Source organism: Pangasianodon hypophthalmus, chromosome 30 (assembly GCF_027358585.1).
Source record: "Pangasianodon hypophthalmus isolate fPanHyp1 chromosome 30, fPanHyp1.pri, whole genome shotgun sequence".
Classification (NCBI taxonomy): domain Eukaryota; kingdom Metazoa; phylum Chordata; class Actinopteri; order Siluriformes; family Pangasiidae; genus Pangasianodon; species Pangasianodon hypophthalmus.
In genome coordinates this window covers 2,840,167-2,859,725 of record NC_069739.1, presented here as the reverse complement: position 1 = coordinate 2,859,725, position 19,559 = coordinate 2,840,167, and the positions used below count along the sequence as shown (strand labels likewise).

Below are 19,559 nucleotides of genomic sequence, written 5' to 3'. Positions count from 1 at the left end.
CTATCTGGGATCTGTCCTCCAACCATGTCCTCCTCCGAATCTCTCTCTCTCTCTCTCTCTCTCTCTACTTCATCTGCCGTTAACCGGAATAACGGACTTTCCGTTCCAACATAAACAAACACGGCAAGTGCCGTCTCGCGTGACACTAAATCTCACAAACTCACTGAAAATACTCAAAACAAACAACTAAATCGATTAAAAAACACTCATTCCTGCTGAAAACACCCAGCATACAAACAAAATAATTTTACTAAAGAGTCCGCTGCTTCACCTGTTCTCCCCTGAATGATAAATCAACCATCCAATAAGAATCCTCCTTCCAGTAGGGAGGCGGGACTATAACTTTTACAACCAATCAGATATGAATAGCCTTCCTCACCCATATTTGCATACAATCATTAAAAAATGAGGTTTTCACTCTTAAAGGGACAGTTACATACAAACGGAACCCTCATATGCGTCCTATTAAAACATGTACATAGATATTAATCAAAGATATTGTCAATTAGTAATATCATTAGTAAACCCAACTTTACCCAGGGTTACATACATAAATAAGAACCACAATGGTAAAAGACACAAAAAAAAATTAAAATCCTCAGTCCCAATAAACACACAGGAGCATGTGGGTGGAGTACACATCGTTTAATTAACAATCACAATCATAAAACACAACCAGAAAAGACAGAAGCTGCAATCTTGAACATTTACTGAACAGTGACCTCTAGTCACAGATTTCTCTGCGTCACCGATTTCAGCACAACTCACACAGCTCGCGCGCTGCACTTCTCACTCCTCCATCCTTTTCTTCTGAAATTTTACTAGTTTCTTGTCTGACAGTTCATTTTTAACATTTCCTTTTAGTTATTGTAAAATGACTAATCTGTTTTAATGAATACATTTAAATGAGTGTGTTTTTGTGCAGATGGATTGTGTGCTAGTCAGACAGATGACTGAGCAGCAATGTGGCAATGTGCAGGAATTTTACATAAAACACTACACACTTTATTTTGGATCACAATCTCACAGATGTAGAACCAAATAAACAGTAGATCCTAAACCCAGCGTATAGAGGTTGAGTGAATGTGGTGTGGACTCTGTGGAGGAGCTTCATCGTGTCAGAGACGCTGTAGAAGGACAGAGTTCCTGCACTGTGATCCACATACACTCCTATTCTGGAGGATGATGGAACTCTGAGATCAGTCTTAATGTTGTTGTGATAGAAACAGAGAGAAGTAGAAGAAGAAGAAGAAGAACACCACAGACTCCAGGACTGATTGTTGCGTCCAAACACACACTCATTACCCCGTCCTTTCCTGCTGATGTCTTTATATGAGACTGTTATGGACACAACACCAGCACCGCTCCACTCCACCTCCCAGTAACAGCGTCCACACACACTCTCCTTACACAACACCTGACAGATAGAGTCAAATCTCTCTGGATGATCAGAGTACTGCTGTCTCTCACTGCATCTCACCGCTCTGTTCTTCTCAGACAGAATGAGTTTACAATGTACCGTGTTGGGATCCAGAGTCAGATAACAGAAATCTGAAATAAAAGAGAAAAACAAACGGAACATGGCATGTTTTATTAAAAGTGTAAGCGCTAAGCGTATAGCCAATACAATAATTTGCTTTTTAATATTTAACCAGAGAGTTGTAATTTTTCGCCGTCCTTTTATCAATACAAAGAAGCGTACCCGGAAGTGCTAATGGACTACATTTCCCATGAGGAGGTCACCTCCGCCATTACTAATTTACATTTTAGAAAGAGCCAATGTGAGTTTAACAGAAGACGAACGCGACATACAAGGTAAATGTGTTATTATTGTATTTTTTTTTTTGCAGCTTTTTATTTATTTCTGGTTACAAAAATAAAAAAAGAAATGATATTATGGAAACGTGTGCATAAAGTTTGAGAAGTTAGTGTAGCAGCTTGCTGGATAACTGTGGTGCACTAATACTGTCCTCCTAATGAGAGGAAATGCACAGTCAGGTTATCAAAGTGTTCTCCTAGTAACCCTAACACTCAGTTAGACACACCTTACACCATGACCATCATGTCTGAAAAGTACTGTTTCATTTATTATTATTATTGTTATTATTATTATTATTTAGGACAATTCCTTTCAGACTGTTTTTTTTTTATCTGTAATTAATCCAGCTGTTAAGCCAAATTTTATTAAACATAACAAGCATTGCAGATGATAGTAGTAGACAGTAGTGTTCTGGCACACAGAATGTGTAAAGATATATATATATACATACACACACACACACTTACATTTCTGGGCAAAAATCTTAGGCACATGCAATGAAATGCTGTAGAGCAAAGATGCCTTCAAAAATAATGAAATTAAATGTTTATACATTAAAAAGAATCCTATAAAGAGCAGTAAACAGTAATAAATGACAAAAAGTCAATATTTGGTGTGACGATCCTTCTCTTTAAAAAAATAAAGCAGTATCTCAGGTACAGTGTGTGCAGTTTTGTAAGGAAATGAGCTGGAAGTGTTACTGAGCATCTTGCAGAAGCAGCCACAGTTCTTCTGGAGACTTTGACTGTCGACTCGCTTCTTATTTCTGCAGCGAAACCCAGCAGCCTTCATTATGTTTTTATCTGAAAAGTGTCTCTTATGGAATCTGCTGCTTTCTTTACTGACATACAAACATTTTTCTGTAACATTTCATTTTGTGCTGAAAAACCAATGTTTGGAAATTTAAAATGTTTTTGTACTGAATCAATAATGTAGAATTCATAACATAAAAATCCATAACAAAGTTTGTACTAAAATAATAGGGTGCCTAAGACCTTTGCACAGTACTGTATGTACCACTGACAGAGCATGTGTGTTTGAAGCTAAATGCACCCTATGCATCTTTGCAACATGGGGCACAAAGACATTTTTTTTTTAAATCCTTCCATTAATTTACATGTGTAATTGCTACTGTGCTAGAGGTTCTTTACTCTTACTGTCCACTTTAATAGGAACACCTGTACACCTGCTCATTTATACAGTTATCCAATCAGCCAATCATGTGGCAGCAGCACAATGTATAAAATCATGCAGATCCAGGTCAAGAGCTTCAGTTAATGTTCACATCAAACATCAGAATCAGGAAAAACTCAGTGTTTTTTGTTTTTCACACCACTTTGTGTAAACTCTACAGACTGTTGTGTGTGAAAATACCAGGAGATCAGCAGTTTCTGAAATACTCAAACCAGCTCATCTGGCACCAACATCCATGCCACGGTTAAAGTCACAGAGATCACACTTTTTCTTCATGCTGATGTTTGATGTGAATATTACCTGAAGCTCTTGACCAGGATCTGCTTAGAATTTAAATAAAATACAAAACATCTGTTTAACATGCCTGTTTCTAAGGTAAGAATTGTGTTTGTAGGTTAAAATGATGTCTGTTTCTGCTTTTATATGCATACCTGCTGTTACATTTGCTATTCAACAAGCCAGTAAAAGTTGTTTAGAAGGTAAACATCATTCTGCATTAATAATTTTGTTAGCATCAATGGGAAAAAAATATTTCTTATTACTTAAAGTGCATTTGGTCCCCACAAGGACTGAAAACAGCTGGTGTGTGTGAGGGTGGACCTCACATATACTAAATACCGGAAACATGTCCTACAAGTGACCACTGTGTGTGTGTGCATGCACGTTGCGTGTAGGTGTGTGCTTGTGCGTGCGTGTGTGTTTTAGACGTACATTTCAGAAAATTTTCTCTGCTCTGTGGCTCTGGTAGTGAAATGATCTGAACTGCTGCAGCTGTGGAGAGAAAAATGGAAATGAAGACAAAAAGCATCATCAGGTTGTGTAAAAGATGGAAACAGTTTAAAGTGATACAGTCAGTTTATTCATTTTAAATCACTATTTTAGTTAAAAGTCTCAGGTGCGTAAACTGTCTGCAGAAAGAAAGCAGGAGCATTGCTAAGAAATAACACTTCACAGAGCGAGTAAAGACGTCCATCATTGTGTTTCTCCAGCAGAAACAGCTCCTCTTACCATGTGGAGGGATTTTGTTGAATTCCTCCTCACAGAATTCCTCGAGTCTCTTCTTCAGATCTGAGAGAGAATTCCTCACTCCATCAAATGAGAGATGTTGATGGACAGTGATGCTCGATGTGTGAAACGTTGGTCTGTGTAGTGGGGGAGACTGATGTCCAGAAGCTAAAACCTACAGAAAGCAAATTAAATGTAAAACAAAATGTGTAAACAAATTTTTCTGCAGTTACATTTATATAGAAGAATAAGGATTTTTGTAGTACAGTGTTGCATCTGTCAGTTTCAGTGCTTTAGCAGAATTCATGATTTTTTTAAAGAAGTCATATTTACATCCATCAGTGTTCATTACATTACCATGCATGCATTACACAAATACATCATATAATCAGTATGAATCCTTCTTATGATCCATCAGTTTTTAATGTCGTAGCCATAGACTTAGGAAAACAGTAGATACATTAGTCAGTGTTGGTGGCTACTGTGATCCTTCATTGCTCTACTGTCACGATAAACACATCAGACAAATGAAGTCATAGCTACTTGATCACAAGTTCACAAAATAACAGTCTAACTAAGTCGAGTTAAAGAGAAGTTATAGAGCTCTAAACAATAACAAACCGTAATAAACTGTGAAGTTTCCTGATCTCAGGATAACACCAGACACACTTGTGATGTCAGAGAGGGACATTTATTGTTGCTTTAATGAGAGGTGTTTTAGAGAGTGTGTGAGGAACAGCTGGCTCTGTAGATCAGACAGTGAGTGTTACCTGGAGGAAATGGATGTGATCGTGTGTGTGTGAAAGCTGCTCCAGCTCATTGACTCTCCTCTGAAGATCAGCAATCTCCTGCTCCAGTTGCTCCAGGAGTCGTTCAGCTCGACTCAGTTCTGCCTTCTCCTGAGCTCTGATCAGCTCCGTCACCTCCGAGCACTTTTTCTCCATGGAGCTGATCAGCTCAGTAAAGATCCTCTCACTGTCCTCCACTGCTGTCTGTGCACTCAGCTGGTAGGAGACACAGAAACACAAGATTTAAAGCTCATCTATCATTCCCTCTCTTACTGGAACACTAAACGAGTCGTTGTCCATGTTGTGTGTGTTTCTAGGAGCAGCTCTGTCTCTGCTCACTGCCCACCTTTATAGTGTTCACAGCCTGTTTCAGCTCCTGCACCTTCTTCTGCTTCTCCTGGATTTTCTGCTGGGATTTCATCTGCTCCTCCTTTAGCTCACTCTGAGGACACATCAGTTACATTCATCTCTTTATGAAGTACATTCATCTTTATTAGTTTTTTCAGTAATTTTCAGCTATGTTTTAACTGTAAATGTTCTGTAGATTTCCTGTCATAGGTTTTTTTGTTATGATAGGATTCTCTGTGCTCTGAGTCCATTTAGCTAGCAGATGGAAGATTAGCCCAGTGGATCAATGCTAGATGTGGATGTAGATATGGCAGGGCTTTGTGTATGTGACATGGATGGGAGGTGGGGCAGAAGAGTAAAAAAAAAAAAAAAGAAAAAAGAACTGTAAGATGTCAAAAGGCTGGATGAAAGTGTGGTGTCTTGGATGCCTGCCAGATTGAACATGAAGTGCAAGATCAATTTCAGCTCCAGTCTTCAATCTCCTCAATGATCTGCACTTGTCTCATGTTTAAGTACCGGTTCAAGCCTGTTTCAGTGCACAGTTATGCTCACATTTTATATGAGGTAACTCACAAATTTTACTTTTTTTTTGTTACACTATATGATCAAAAGTATGTGCACCCCAAGCATCACACCCATATGTGGATCTTCTTCAAATTGTTACACAAAGTTGGAAGCACACAATTGTATAGAATGTCTTTGTATGCTGTAGCATTACAGTTTACACTTCACTGGAACTAAGAGGCCCAAACCTGTTCCAGCATGGCAATGCCCCTGTGCACAAAGTGAGCTCCATGAAGACATGGTGTGTTAAGGTTGGAGTGGAAGAACTTGAGTTTCCTGCACAGAGCCCTGACCTCAACCCCACTGAACACCTTTGGGATGAACTGGAACACGGACTGCACCCCAGACCTCCTCAGCCAACATCAGCGCCTGACCTCACTAATGCTCTTGTAACTGAATGAACACAAATCCCCACAGCCACGCTCCAAAATCTAGTGGAAAGCCTTCCCAGAAGTGTTTGTGTGTGTGTTCACCTGCCTTGCCCTGTCACAGTTCAGTGTTGGCTGAATTGTTTACTAAATGGTCTGACCAGATTACGATCATCACTGAGGATAAATTTAACACTGTGTTGACCAGAACACATACAATTTTAATGAGCTTTTACAGAATCCTTCTGATTGATACACTAATTGAAATTAAGGTTGTAAATCCTATAACTGCCTAAAGCACCTGTTTCTAGATGGGAAAATATCATTAAGGTGATTTAATTTTGGAAAGCTTTCTAGTTCTCACCTGTTTCTCAGCTCTTTCTGCTGCGGCTGTGACGGTGTCGTGACCTTTGTGATTATCCATCATACACAAATAACAGATGCAGGTTTGATCAGTACGACAGTAGATCTTTAGCACTTCATTGTGTTGAGAGCAGATCTTCTCTTGTAGTTTTGCTGAGGCTTCGATTAATGTGTGTTTTTTCAAAGCAGGAAGTTCTAAATTTCAGGTGAATTTCACAAATAGAAGCCAGACACATCAGACAGGACTTGACGGCTTTGTATTTTCTCCCGGTGCAGAAATCACACTCAACATCTCCAGGTCCAGCGTAACAGTGAGCAGGAGAAGCAGCTTGGACTTTAGTCTTCTTCAGTTTCTCCACCACTTCAGCCAGCATGTTGTTTCTGCGTAGAACAGGCCTTGGAGTGAAAGTGTGTCTGCACTGAGGACAGCTGTAGATGCCCTTCTGATCCTCCTGATCCCCGCAGCCATTAATACACACCTTACAGAAACTGTGACCACAGTGGATAGCCACCGGATCCTATTATTAGCCTATCCTATTATAGTTTATATAATTTATTAATTCATGTAGCAACAGCGCAATGCACAAAAGCATGCAGATACAGGTATAGAGCTTCAGTTAATTTTCAAATCATATATCAGAATATGGTAAAAATGTGGGCTGGTTTGAGTATTTTAGGAACTGCTGATTTCCTGGGATTTTCCCCCACAGCAGTCTCTAGAACTTACACAGAATCGTACAAAAACAAAAAGCATCCATTGAGAGGCGGTTCTGCAGGTGAAACGCCTTCTTGAAGAGATGTCAGAGTAGAATGGTCAGATTGGAGGCTGACAGGAGGCTCAAATAACCACTTTTGACAAACCAAACCATGAGAGTTGAAGGAGAAAGACCAGGTGATGTTTATCAAATCTTCAACTGTCCAGTTTGGGTCGAGTTTAGAATCAGATTCCTGTTCTTCGCTGATAGGAGTGCAACCCAGTGTGGTTTTCTGATGCTATAGCTGTAGTAGTGGGGGCATGGTTGAGCGTAATCTGCAGACGGAGAGGAGGTGGGTTGACCCGGCAGGTGACACATGGTGATTCACCTGTGTGTGATCATGGTGAGTATACTTATGTGCTTTGTTTGTCCTTTCAGGAAAAAAGAGAATGCTGTGAACCTGAGAGAGAAAGGGACAGAGCAAACATAATACATGCATAACCACACACTCTGGTGCGTGAGCTTAGAAAGGATTAATGAACTTGAGTGAGGCAAAAACCCCAAAATTTTGACTTGAAAGCACACTGAAATGCGCCAGTGGGGAAAAATAGAGTCTGAAGCTCTGACAAAGTCTGCCTGTTTCTCAAGTCCTCCTTTCCACCCACCTTCACACACACACCGGGTTCTACAGTGGTGCACACACCCAGGAGGAGGTACCAGATGCGGTCATGGAAATTTCTCAGCTTTATTAAGTCCCTTAAAACACTGATCTGGATGTGCGACAGACAACCCCCGATCAAACAGGAACGTACCGAGTGTCAGTGAGTATGGAATCAGGGTGTAACCACATTAAAATTTACACTTATGGCATTTGGCAGATGTCCACATCTAGAGCAACTTACATTTATCTCATTTATACAGCTGAGCAGTTGAGGGTTAAGGGCCTTGTTTAAGGGCCCAGCAGTGGCAGCTTGGCAGTGCTGGGATTTGAACTCACAAAAGCATAGAGTAGAGGTGACAGATCTCACCTCACCCATCCACTAATTCTTGGGACAAACTGACCAGGGTTTTGACATTAGTAAGGATAGGTTATATTGAGTGATGCAGGACAGTCAAATCAAGGAAGAGACATCCCAGTTGTTGGTACCAAAGAGACATAGGGAACTGCTGTTCCATGCAGCTCATCGTAATCCCATTGCTGGGCATTTGTCAGAATGCAAATCCACCAACCACCAAGCGGCATTGTGCCCTCATTGATCAAGGTCCCCTTCAAAAGAATTGGCACACAATTGGCACGAGGGCATCGCCTTGTGCTGGTTTCAGTGGACTACTCAATGCGATACCTAGAAGCTGTGGCTCTTAACAACATCTCAGCATGCAGCGTTGTGGAGGCATTTATCTCTCGAGTTATCTCTTGAGTTATCTCTTGAGTCAGGAACCCAAAAGAGATCCTGATTGACCAGGGCACTTCTTTCATGTCTAATTAAAATTTTTACTTCTTTCATGTGAAGAACTCATGTGAATTATTTGGGATTAAATCGATTCACACCAGTGTTTACCATTTGCAAATGGATGGACTGGCCAAAAGGTCAATCTAATTATCAAATACTTAAAAATATGATTCCTAAGTTCATTAATGATGACACTTGGAATTAGGATAAATGGCTCAAAACCCTGTTATTTGCAGTACGAGAGGTCCCACAAGCCTCCATGGGGTTTTCCCATTCAAATTATTATAAGAGCACAAGCTCCACTGTGTCTTAGATGTTATTAGGGAAAATTGGGAGGAGGGACCTTCTAACAGCAAAGACGAAATTCAGTAGGTTCTGAACCTTTTCAGATATAAAGTGCTTATATTACTTCCCACATTGGGCTCTAAATTACTCGCAAAGTGGCCCTTTGAGGTCACATGGCGAGTTGGGGAAGTCGACTATGAGGTCAAGTGAATGGATAGAGGTGATGTACTACAAATATATCACCTCAATCTCCTTAAACCATGGAGAGAGGCCGTTCCTGTGTCTCTCGCAATGGTGATTCTGGAGAGAGAGGCGCTGGGACCAGAAGTGCCCTTAAAAAATTAATTGTGGAGACCATCTCTCAAAATCCCAGAGAGCACAAGTTGCCATGTTGCAAGAGGAAATTTCCAATGTGTTTAGGCCCCTACCTGGTCACACAAACCTCGTGGAGCACCACACCAAGACTCCTCCATGCGTGGTTGTACGCAGCCACCACCTATTGTATACCCGAACACAAGGAAAAAGGTAGTTTAGAGGAGTGCAAGGCTATGCTCAACATGGGAGTAATTGAAGAATGCCACAGCAGCGTGATTGCAGCAGCCCTGTGGTTTTGGTGCCAAAGGTTGATGGGTCAGTCTAGTTCTTTGTGGACTTTAGAAAAGTCAATGTGGTGTCTAAATTTGACACATACCCAATGCTACGCATTGATGAATTGAGGTATGATCAGTTATTCACAGCTTGCTTTTATTCGACACTAGATGGTGGTAACCAAGGTGTATTGACTCCAATATCCTGAGATAAGGTTCATGGGGCTGGCTGGCTGGCTGTTAATGTAGGTTTGTACCTAATTTTTTGGATGCTGCCAGCCCACTGATGGTCCTCACTACAAACGAAGTGCCACAACCGGTCCAGTGGACAGAGCCATGCGAGCAGGCTTTTTGCCAGGTAAAAGTGGGTGCCCACTGTTGCATTCTCCTGACTTTTCTCTCCCGTTTTGTGCTTCAGACTAATGTGTCAGACACAGGGCTGGGGGCCGTTTTGTCCCAGGTGGTGGAGGGGGAGGTGCATTCCATGCTGTACATCAGCCAAAAGCTCTCAGTGAGGGAGAGTAAGTACAGCATGATAGAGAAGGAGTGGTTGGCCATCAAATGGGCAGTCCTCACCCTCTGTTGCTACTTGCTGGGGTGCCCCTTTAGCCCTTCTTCCGATGACGATCCAATTCGCGTGGGGGATTTAGGAGAGTTAGCTGCAGGCCGGACGGCTCCCCGCCTGAGTCGGGTGGTGGGGGGTATGTGGCATGGTCGAATATCAGCTGTGGACAGAGATGGGGCGGGTTGATGATTCTCACCTGAGTGTGATCATAGCAAGATTACTTTTATGCTTTGTTTGTCCTTTTAGGAAAAACTCCATGAACCAGAGAGAGACAAGGACCGAGCTGTCAGAGGTCGCACACACACACGCATACCCACACACGCCAAAAAAGGAGCTTGGAAAATGTTGATGAACTCGACGGAGGTGAAAGCCCCAGAGTACTGGGTCAGTGTTTTATTTTGGTTTTTAAACTATCATTTAATTTATTGAATGAAAATGTTACTCAACACCTGTTCAACCCTGTGTGAAAATTAATTGCCCCCTTGGTCACTCAATCAAACAAGAAATTTGTTGATATATATCAGTATGGAAAGGATTATAAAAACATTTCTAAGGCTCTGGGACTCCAGCAAGCCACAGTGAAAACCATTATCTACACTGTGGAACAGTGGTGAATCTTCCCAGAAGTGCCCAACCTACCAAAATTCTTGAGCACAGCAATGACTTATCCAGGAAGTCACAAAAGAACCCAGATGAATATTTAAGAAATTGCAGGCTACACTCATCTCAGCTAAGGTCAGCATTCATAATTCTATTGTTAGAAAGGGACTCTGCAAATATGCTATCCATGGGAGAGTTGCAAGGCGAAAACCACTGAAAACTAAGAGGAACATCTCATATTTTTTAATGGATAATGGAATTCTAATAATAATAATCATTTTAATTAATATTCCATAAATCCAGATTATATGCACAGAACTATATTAAAAATAAGCCTTGTTAAAAAAAAAAAACCGCACACACAACCCCATTTGCATCTCAGGAGCAGGACCCTAATGATTACAAATCTAAATTTGAGAACCTCTGATGTATTGAGATTTTTGGAAGAGACGTTTTAGAGAGTGTGAGGAACAGCTCACTCTGTATATCAGACAGTGAGTGTTACCTGAAGGAATTGGATGTGATCATGTGTGTGTGAAAGTTGCTCCAGCTCAGTGACTCTGAACTTAGCTAAGAACTGAAGTCGAGTTAAAGAGAAGATAAACAGCACTAAACAATAACAAACAATAATAAACTGTGAAGTCACCTGATCTCAGGATAACACCAGACACACTTGTGATGTCAGACAGGGACATTTATTCTTGCTTTAACGAGAGGTGTTTTAGAGAGTGTGTGAGGAACAACTGGCTCTGTAGATCAGACAGTGAGTGTTACCTGGAGGAAATGGATGTGATCGTGTGTGTGTGTGTAGATCAGACAGTGAGTGTTACCTGGAGGAAATGGATGTGATCGTGTGTGTGTGAAAGCTGCTCCAGCTCAGTGACTCTCCTCTGAAGATCAGCAATCTCCTGCTCCACTTGCTCCAGGAGTCGTTCAGCTCGACTCAGTTCAGCCTTCTCCTGAGCTCTGATCAGCTCCGTCACCTCCGAGCGCTTTTTCTCCATGGAGCTGATCAGCTCAGTAAAGATCCTCTCACTGTCCTCCACTGCTGTCTGTGCACTGAGCTGTTAGGAGACACACACAAGATTTAAAGCTCATCTATCATTCCCTCTCTTACTGGGACTGTAAATGACTTGTTGTCCATGTTGTGTGTGTTTCTAGGAGCAGCTCTGTCTCTGCTCACTGCTCACCTTTATAGTGTTCACAGCCTGTTTCAGCTCCTGCACCTTCTTCTGCTTCTCCTGGATTCTCTGCTGGGATTTCATCTGCTCCTCCTTTAGCTGACTCTGAGAAAAAAATCATTTATATTCAGCTGTTCATAAAATACTTGGTTAATGGTTGAACATCAGTGATAGCTGAAGAGTAAAGTTCACTCATATCTCATAAAGCTATGAATAAGGAACCTTTTGAAACTTATTCACATGGATCACGCACTTCTGTAGCTTTCTTTTCTTTTATTAAAGATCAGCTGAAAAGGAATGTATAACAATAAAATCATTTTAATGACTTACCATCTTTTATGTGTCACCGTACATGTCATGGTAAAAAAAAAATCAATGGACACCTTGAGTATGTATTTATATACTATAAATATAATCCAACTATTCAAATATTCAAAAAAAAAAAAAGTTTAATAAATATTTGAGCTTGTTTCAGTGCTCAGACATCTCCATATCTTAACTGAAGGAACTTTTTTGTGCTTTAATTTGGTTTTTGTCCTTGAAGGACATATTTGTTAAATATTTGCGCTCTCTCTCTCTCTCTCTCTCTCTGTCTTGGAGAGGTGCATGCTGGGAGTGTGTAGAATGTCTACTTCCTGTGTGCTGGTCTCTTAGTCTTTTTTTCTTCCTTTTTCTCTTTTTTCTGGTGTACACGTTTATAGTGCATGCCTTTTTTCCCTATTTTTTTGTTTTGTTTTTGTTTATTTTTGATGCTTTTGAGGTGAGTGGTGTTCTGTGCTTTGCATGGTTCACTTGCCATCAGTTATGGTGTCTGTTTCAACGAGTTTGTCCCTCCGCCACGGCTTTAGGTGTGTGCCGGCTGCGAGCGTGACCAGTGAGGATGTGCTCATAGCCGTGGGTGATCTAGTTGACCACGATAACATCAACTTTGCGTCAAGAATAAATAAAGCCGTTGTGTTTTTTTATAGTCAGAAGCGCTAGTCAGTGACATTATTGAGAGTGGTATCTGGGTGAAAGAAACTTCGAGTGTTACTCCACAATCTCCAGCGTGCCTCCGTTCATTGCTAATGAACTGATAGTGAGAGAATTTGTGAGGTTTGGAAGAGTTGTGAGTGCAGTGAAAATGATTCCGTTAGGGTGCAAAAATCCTGCACTTAAACACGTCTTGTCTTTTAGGAGATAAGTGTTCATGTTCCTGAACTCTCCGGACAAAACACTGGATGTGTCATTTAGAGTGAATGATGGCAATAGTATATATATTATTTTTGTGAGCACTGATAGTCTTCAGTGTTTTGAATATGGTGACATTGATCACAACGTGCTGAAAGCAAGAAGCTTAGGAAGAGCCAGCGACAGGGAACAAGGAGAGTGTACAGAAGCCGGAGCATGAGATGGTAGGCCCAAACGAGGTCCTTGTTGGGGAAACAAGGAAAATGTACAGCCCAGTGTTAGTGCTGTAAATATGAATGTCATGGATAATGAGCAGCCCGGCTGTAATGGTATAAGTATGGATGGTAGTGTGGAGTGTGTAAGCAAGGACAAGATTGATGTTGATGATGCGGTTTCTGATATAATGACACAGAGTCAGGATGAAGTTATGAAAGATGATGAAAGCTGGTCTGATATATCAGACTTTCAGAAAGTAGATGATGATTTTTATTCTGTGGAACAGATAAATGCTTTCCCTGATGAAACAAAAGGGAAGAAAGTTGATGTGGTGGAATTTTTTTCCTGACACGGATAAATTTGTTGCATCTGTGTTTTGGGCTTACAAAACATGTAATTATAGCATGCTATCACAGCAGAAACAGTTCTGGCTTAAGAAATACATCACAGCTATAAGACAAGCAAGCCTCACAGTTCATTTTTTGTTTTTTTGTTTTTCTTCTGCTGTTTCTTATCCATTTCCAGTTTCTCCGTATAGGCTTGTGAATGGCTTGAGAGATAGTGGCAAGCAAGCTTCAGTCTCAGAATTTCTTAATCTTAAAAATGTTGGAGTAGTTTTTCATCATGAAACTAAAGAATAATGAGACTGACCGGGTTTTGTGGTGGGAGGGGGAGCATGTCCTTAGTCATGGTTCTAATATCAGTTCAGGGGTTGCGGTCCTTTTTGTCCTACTTTAAAGATGAAAAGTCTTTCTAAACATGATGTAGTATCACATTATAATGGGTGACTACTTTTAGTTAGGGCTGAAATTTATGGCTTTACATTTCTTTCTGTTAATATTTTTGCTTCCACTAGCGGGCCAGAGGGAGTTCAGTTGTTTAAGAGACTGGGTCAATTTCTAAGGACTTTTCAATCACAGGATATTATTGTTATGGGAGGGGACTGGAATTGCACTCTGAATTTACCACTGACAGAAATGCAGAAGAACCACATTATCAGTCAGTATCTGCTTTATCAAGTGTTGTTGCAGTGTTGGACCTTATTGACATTTGGAGGATTAAAAATCCTTCTCTCAAACAGTATGCCTGCATAAAAGTGTCAGAGGGTAGAGTTCATGCAGCAAGGCTGGATAGATTTTATCTTTCAAGAAATTCAAGAAATAGAGTGTGTGGTTCTGGTATTATTCAGACCATAAAATGATTACAGTAGATTTCACATTATCAGTGGTACGTAAAAGGAATTTCTATTCGCATTTTAACATAAAACTTTTACAGGATATTTTGTTTTGTTTTTGGGAGACATAGCAAATACAAAAAAAAAAGTACAATAATATTATTCAGTGGAGGGAAATTGGAAAAGTACAAATAAGGGTTTTTTGTCAGCAGTATTCATCTTATTCAACTAGAAGGATAAAGATGTTGATACAGAGTCTGGAGTCTGGACATTCCGGTAATTGAGGAAAAAATGATGACATGCAGTGGGCATGATCTGGAAACTGCTATTGCTGGAAAAAGGCTCCAGCTTAGTTCTTTATTACAGGACAAAGCGAAGGGGGCCCTTGTTAGGGCACGCTTCACCTGCTTCAAAGACATTGATGGTCCCAAAAAATTTTTCTTCAATTTTTAGCAAAAGACTAGTCAAGATAAGCAAATGGTTTGTTTGATGATAATGAAGGTGTTGTTACCTCTGATCTCTCTGCAATGAGAAAATTAGCTGTTGATTTTTATTCTGAACTTAACATTGCTGATGAATCGGACCCACAAAGTTGAGTTGAGCTTTGCCAGCATCTCTCGGTGCTTACACCTGAGCACTTTGAGGAAGTGACGAAAACTGTACAAGAACTTTCCATGGGTCGGGTCCCTGGACTTGATGGGCGTCCCTCCGAATTTTATAAGGAATTTTGGGATGTTATTGGAAAAGATTATTTTGAAATACTTTTGGCTTCTATACAGACTGGATCTTTCTCTAAAAGTTGTAAAAGAGCAGTATTGTCTCTTCTGCCTAAAAAAGGTGATCTTAACTATTTGAAAAATTGGAGACCTGTTGCTTTAATGAGTATGGACTATAAGATCTTTTTAAGTGCATTGCAAACAGATTAAATAGGTTTTTTAATCAAGAGAGAGCAATCTTACTGTGTTATGGGTCAGTTAGGGATAATGTATTCTTGATGAAGGATATTTTAGACTATGCCTTGAATAAAAATCTTGATCTGGGAGTGATATCTTTGGATCAAGAGAAAGCATTTGACAGAGTGGACCACATTTTTTCTTTTTGAATTGTTAAATGCTTATGGTTTTGGGGATGGTTTTATTTCATGGGTCAGTCTAGTATACAAGGGGTCTGAATGTATGGTGAAGGTGCTGGAGGTGTAATATAGTTCAAAGGGGAATAAGACAGGGCTGCCCTGTCTCTGGTCAGCTTTATAGTTTGGTTATTGAACCTCTACTTTGTAAGAGTTGGGTCGGAGGGATTACATACTGATGGTTTACATAATGCAAGTTCTGTTAACCTGTCCTCTTACGCTTATGATGTCACTGTCATAATTAGAAACAGTGAGGATATAAAGTTTACCCTGGACAGTCTTCAGTGTTATCAAAAGGCCGGTTGGTTGACTCCCAAGGAAGTTGGAGCTTAGCTTGGTTTTACCTCAGTACAGTCAACAGAAACAATTAAGGACTGAAATTTTAGCTGTTTTACCATCAACTTTTATACAGGCTCTGCAGAGAGAGCTATCAGAACAAGACTGTAATAGTGAGACAGTTAACTTTCCAAGACTGGAAGTGAGAGCAGCCATGGCTACATGGGAAGAGGATGAAGGAAGATTGCTGAGTTTCAAGACACCAGAGCTAAAATTCTTTCAAGATACAGGAAATTACAGGCTTTATATTATACTTGTGTAAAAGCAATGTACCTTCAGTCATTGGAGGAGGTTTCTGAGTCTAAGTGGCAAGAGCTAGCAGGGTTAGACCATCCCCAAAAGGTAGCTTGAGGATCCTGTATAAATTCCCCAGTGATAAGAGATCTGGCGATTTTCAATGGCGGATATTACATGGTATAATAGCCATAAACAGATACAGGACACACCTGGATCCAATGGTAAAAGACACTTGTCCTTTCTGTCGTGCTTCAGAAACTATTTTTCATTTGTTTTTAGAATGTGATAGGTTGCAATCAATGTTTCATTTGTTGAAGGTATGGGCTGAGAAATTGGATTAAGTTTTTATACAAATTGGTTTTATTTATGGACCTAAATATAGGTATAAGAGCAGCAAAACAGATGTGCTACTGAATTTTCTTTATGGGCAAGCCAAGTTGGTTGTGTGGCTAAGGAAAGCTGGGAGCAGTCGTGGCCTAATGGATAGCGAGTCGGACTTGCAACCCGAAGGTGAACCTGAAGGTCGTGGGTTGACTCCCCGGGTGCCGCAGCAAAAAAGGCTGCCTACTGCTCCGGTTGTGTGTTCACAGTTTGTGTGTGTTCACTACTGTGTGTGTGTGCGCACTTGGATGGGTTAAATGCAGAGCACAAATTCCGAGTATGGGTCGCAATACTTGGCCACAAGTGTAAACATAAAGAATTTCTGTACATTTGTCTGTTACTGTATGTAGGCAGTGTTTATATATGTGGAAAATGTTGCTTTTTTGCTTTTTTTGTCAGATTTTTATAAAATATCTTCATGGATATGTGTTTAATTTTTTTGTTTGTTAAAAAAGAAAGGCCTTAAAGTCTCTCTCTCTCTCTCTCTTTCTCTCTCTCTCTCTGGCCCCAGCAATTACTGTAGATTATAGTATTTATCTTTAATATTCCTTAATTCTTTCACAAACTGATTTTTCAGTACATTGTCAGTGGAAACAGTAATGTTGATATAAGCTTAATTTTACAATAGGGAAAAGATGCACATGATACAATATAACTTGTATTTTAGCACTTGGCAGCCTATTTCCTATGTCTGCTTGTGTCTTCTTGCATGTTGGCCTGTCTGTGTAATCTAATGTTGGTTTTCGGTGTTTGTGCATATTCATGTTCTCTCTCTCTCTCTCTCTCTGTCTCTCTCTGTCTGTGTGTGTGTGTGTACGTGCGCTCTTATATGCTTTTCCCAATCACAGATAAGAGTTGGCTACAATATTCTCTAACTGGTCTCTCCAGATTACAACTAACATGATTACACTAACATGTTAAAGTTAAATCGGTTAATTCTAGTTAAGAAATAAAATTAGGAAGAATTAATTCTGGAATGATTTCTAGTTCTCACCTGTTTCTCAGCTCGTTCTGCTGTGGCTGTGACGGTGTCGTGTCCTTTATGATTATCCATCGTACACAAATAACAGATGCAGGTTTGATCAGTACGACAATAGATCTCGATCAGCTTGTTATGTTGAGAGCAGATCTTCTCTTGTAGTTTTGCTGAGGCTTCGATTAATGTGTGTTTCTTAAAAGCAGGAGACTGATAGTGAGGATCAAGATGAGTTTCACAAAAGGAAGCCACACACATCAGACAGGACTTGACTGCTTTGTGTTTTCTCTCGGTGCAGAAATCACATTCCACATCTCCAGGTCCAGCGTAACAATGGGCAGGAGAAGCAGCTTGGAGTTCAGTCTTTTTCAGTTTCTCCATCACTTCAGCCAGCATGTTGTTTCTGCGTAGAACAGGCCTTGGAGTGAAAGTGTCTCTGCACTGAGGACAGCTGTAGACGCCCTTCTGATCCTCCTGATCCCAGAAGCCATTAATACACACCTTACAGAAACTGTGACCACAGGGGATAGCCACCGGATCCTTCAGGAGATCCAGACAGACTGGACACTTGAACTGGTCCTGATCTACTGAAATACTGGCTTCAGTCATTTTCCTGCAAAAAAAAAAAAAAAAAAAAACACTGAGGCAAAGAGAGAGAGAGAGAGAGAGGAGATCAGTTTTGTTTTCTCTGAATGAACTTTGAGCTTCTGTGTTTATAGTGTGACAAAGAGAGTGGGTGGAGGTGTAAAGAGGGGGTGGAGCTTTAAACCAGGAGGGTGTAGTGAACCTCCATGACTATTAGTGATATAATGTCAATTATAATTTTAATCATTTAAATTTAAATCATGTAACTTGATTTGAATATTAAAGCTGTTAATGTGACAGGACATTAACACCTATGGAGTCCTATGGAGTGCATAAAGGGAGCAGTTTAAAGCCTTCTTCAGTAGTTATGTTTGTGTGAGAACAGTTTTATATGTTAGCAGCTTCTGTATGAATATAAAAACAATTTAGCAATTTTGATAAAGTATGCACTATGTCTTATCCTAGAAAAAGGATATTAATGCATGACTGTGATGTTTGGCCTCTCCAGCCAGGTCATGAACCACTGTCCCATCTCCCACTCCCACTTTGACCATCACCTCATACTTCCCAGGCACTTCCTCACTCTCTCCATTCGACCTCAACCTACTTTCACTCGGTATAAATGGACTTGGCTTCTTACTGAAACTGAGGCTTATGTTATCACAGTTATGTAAACAATGGCTTATCATCCATGACTCTGGTAAAATTGCCTTTGGTCATGTGAATGGTTGGAGTTTTTCTTCCTCTAAGCCCAGACAGGTACATTTGTGATTTTGGGAGCATTACTCTGGTTATTATTGTAAAATTCAGGAACCTCTAATAGCAGTTTGGTCCTAAGTTCAATCTGATACACCTGCTCAACCTTTCAGTGTTTAGAGAAATATATTATTTTCACAGCAAGGTGTTAGTTTAAAACTGTAATCAAAGTATGAAGAAGGGCAGCATTCAAGTACCATGACACACATCAAACATCTTAAACTAGAAGTACTGATCTAAGATAAGGTCTGTGTCTATTTACAAAGTCATTAGAATAACTCATTTCAGATATAAAATGCAAGTCAAAGTGCTTCACTACAGTAAAACAGTGAAAGAACATACTCATAATACCAATAAAAGTATTCATTACTATTTAAATGCTGAACTGAATAAATAATGTTCTAGCTGCTTTTAATGCCATTAAAACTAGGTGGCTGCCAGTCATTGATTGGTAACTGTTCCGCATATTTGGTGTACAGCTGCTTCAGCAGTCTTTTTAGTGCCTTATTCTTGGAAAATGTCATAAACAAACCAGCATTTGATGAACCTGATTTGGAACAGAGTCTGTCAGGCTTTCTGAGATATACCAGAACAGTTGTATAAAACTGCAAATTAAAATATAAATGACTTGGGTTTGGTTTTACTGGTGAGAATTGTGTGAACAGAATTTTCACCAGCAGAGTTCTGGTCTACATGAGAATGAATGAGTGAGTGAGTGAGTGAGTAAGAGGAGAAAATTAGTAGCAGAAGTGGAGTAAATTCTTTCAACTGAAAAGAATGTCAATG

At 40.1% G+C, this 19,559-nt stretch overlaps 2 protein-coding genes across 3 annotated transcripts; both read right to left on the bottom strand.

The window, feature by feature from the left end:
• Positions 1–630: 630 nt before the first annotated feature.
• LOC128317837 (E3 ubiquitin/ISG15 ligase TRIM25-like) lies at positions 631–19,392 on the bottom strand. 2 transcript variants are annotated; one of them, XM_053231671.1, is made up of 6 exons: positions 17,451–19,392; positions 11,823–11,918; positions 11,463–11,696; positions 4,022–4,193; positions 3,725–3,784; positions 631–1,551 (listed from the first exon to the last, which is right to left on the bottom strand). In XM_053231671.1, the coding sequence occupies exons 1-6, from the start codon at positions 18,039–18,041 to the stop codon at positions 1,016–1,018; spliced, it is 1,689 nt and encodes a 562-aa protein (XP_053087646.1). In that variant the 5' UTR covers positions 18,042–19,392; the 3' UTR covers positions 631–1,015. The 2 variants fall into 2 exon arrangements, with proteins under 2 accessions (XP_053087646.1, XP_053087645.1); XM_053231670.1 differs by lacking the exons at positions 631–1,551; positions 3,725–3,784; positions 4,022–4,193 and adding an exon at positions 6,828–10,192 and having other exon boundaries at positions 17,451–18,138.
• LOC128317841 (tripartite motif-containing protein 29-like) lies at positions 4,219–6,767 on the bottom strand. Its single transcript, XM_053231675.1, has 3 exons — positions 6,451–6,767; positions 5,153–5,248; positions 4,219–5,022 (listed from the first exon to the last, which is right to left on the bottom strand). Exons 1-3 carry the CDS (start codon positions 6,511–6,513, stop codon positions 4,771–4,773), a joined length of 411 nt encoding a protein of 136 aa, XP_053087650.1. The 5' UTR covers positions 6,514–6,767; the 3' UTR covers positions 4,219–4,770.
• Positions 19,393–19,559: the final 167 nt, after the last annotated feature.

Excerpts from the sequence above, each read along its gene's own strand:
- LOC128317841 (XM_053231675.1), bottom strand. The coding sequence starts at position 6,513 with ATGATGGATAATCACAAAGGTCACGACACCGTCACAGCCGCAGCAGAA. Across the intron at positions 5,249-6,450 it reads CAGAAAGAGCTGAGAAACAG|AGTGAGCTAAAGGAGGAGCA; the intron begins GTGAGAACTAGA and ends ATGTGTCCTCAG. Across the intron at positions 5,023-5,152 it reads AGGCTGTGAACACTATAAAG|CTGAGTGCACAGACAGCAGT; the intron begins GTGGGCAGTGAG and ends GTCTCCTACCAG.
- LOC128317837 (XM_053231671.1), bottom strand. The coding sequence starts at position 18,041 with ATGACTGAAGCCAGTATTTCAGTAGATCAGGACCAGTTCAAGTGTCCA. Across the intron at positions 4,194-11,462 it reads ATCACATCCATTTCCTCCAG|GTTTTAGCTTCTGGACATCA; the intron begins GTAACACTCACT and ends TGCTTTCTGTAG. Across the intron at positions 3,785-4,021 it reads CAACAAAATCCCTCCACATG|CTGCAGCAGTTCAGATCATT; the intron begins GTAAGAGGAGCT and ends TTCTCTCCACAG.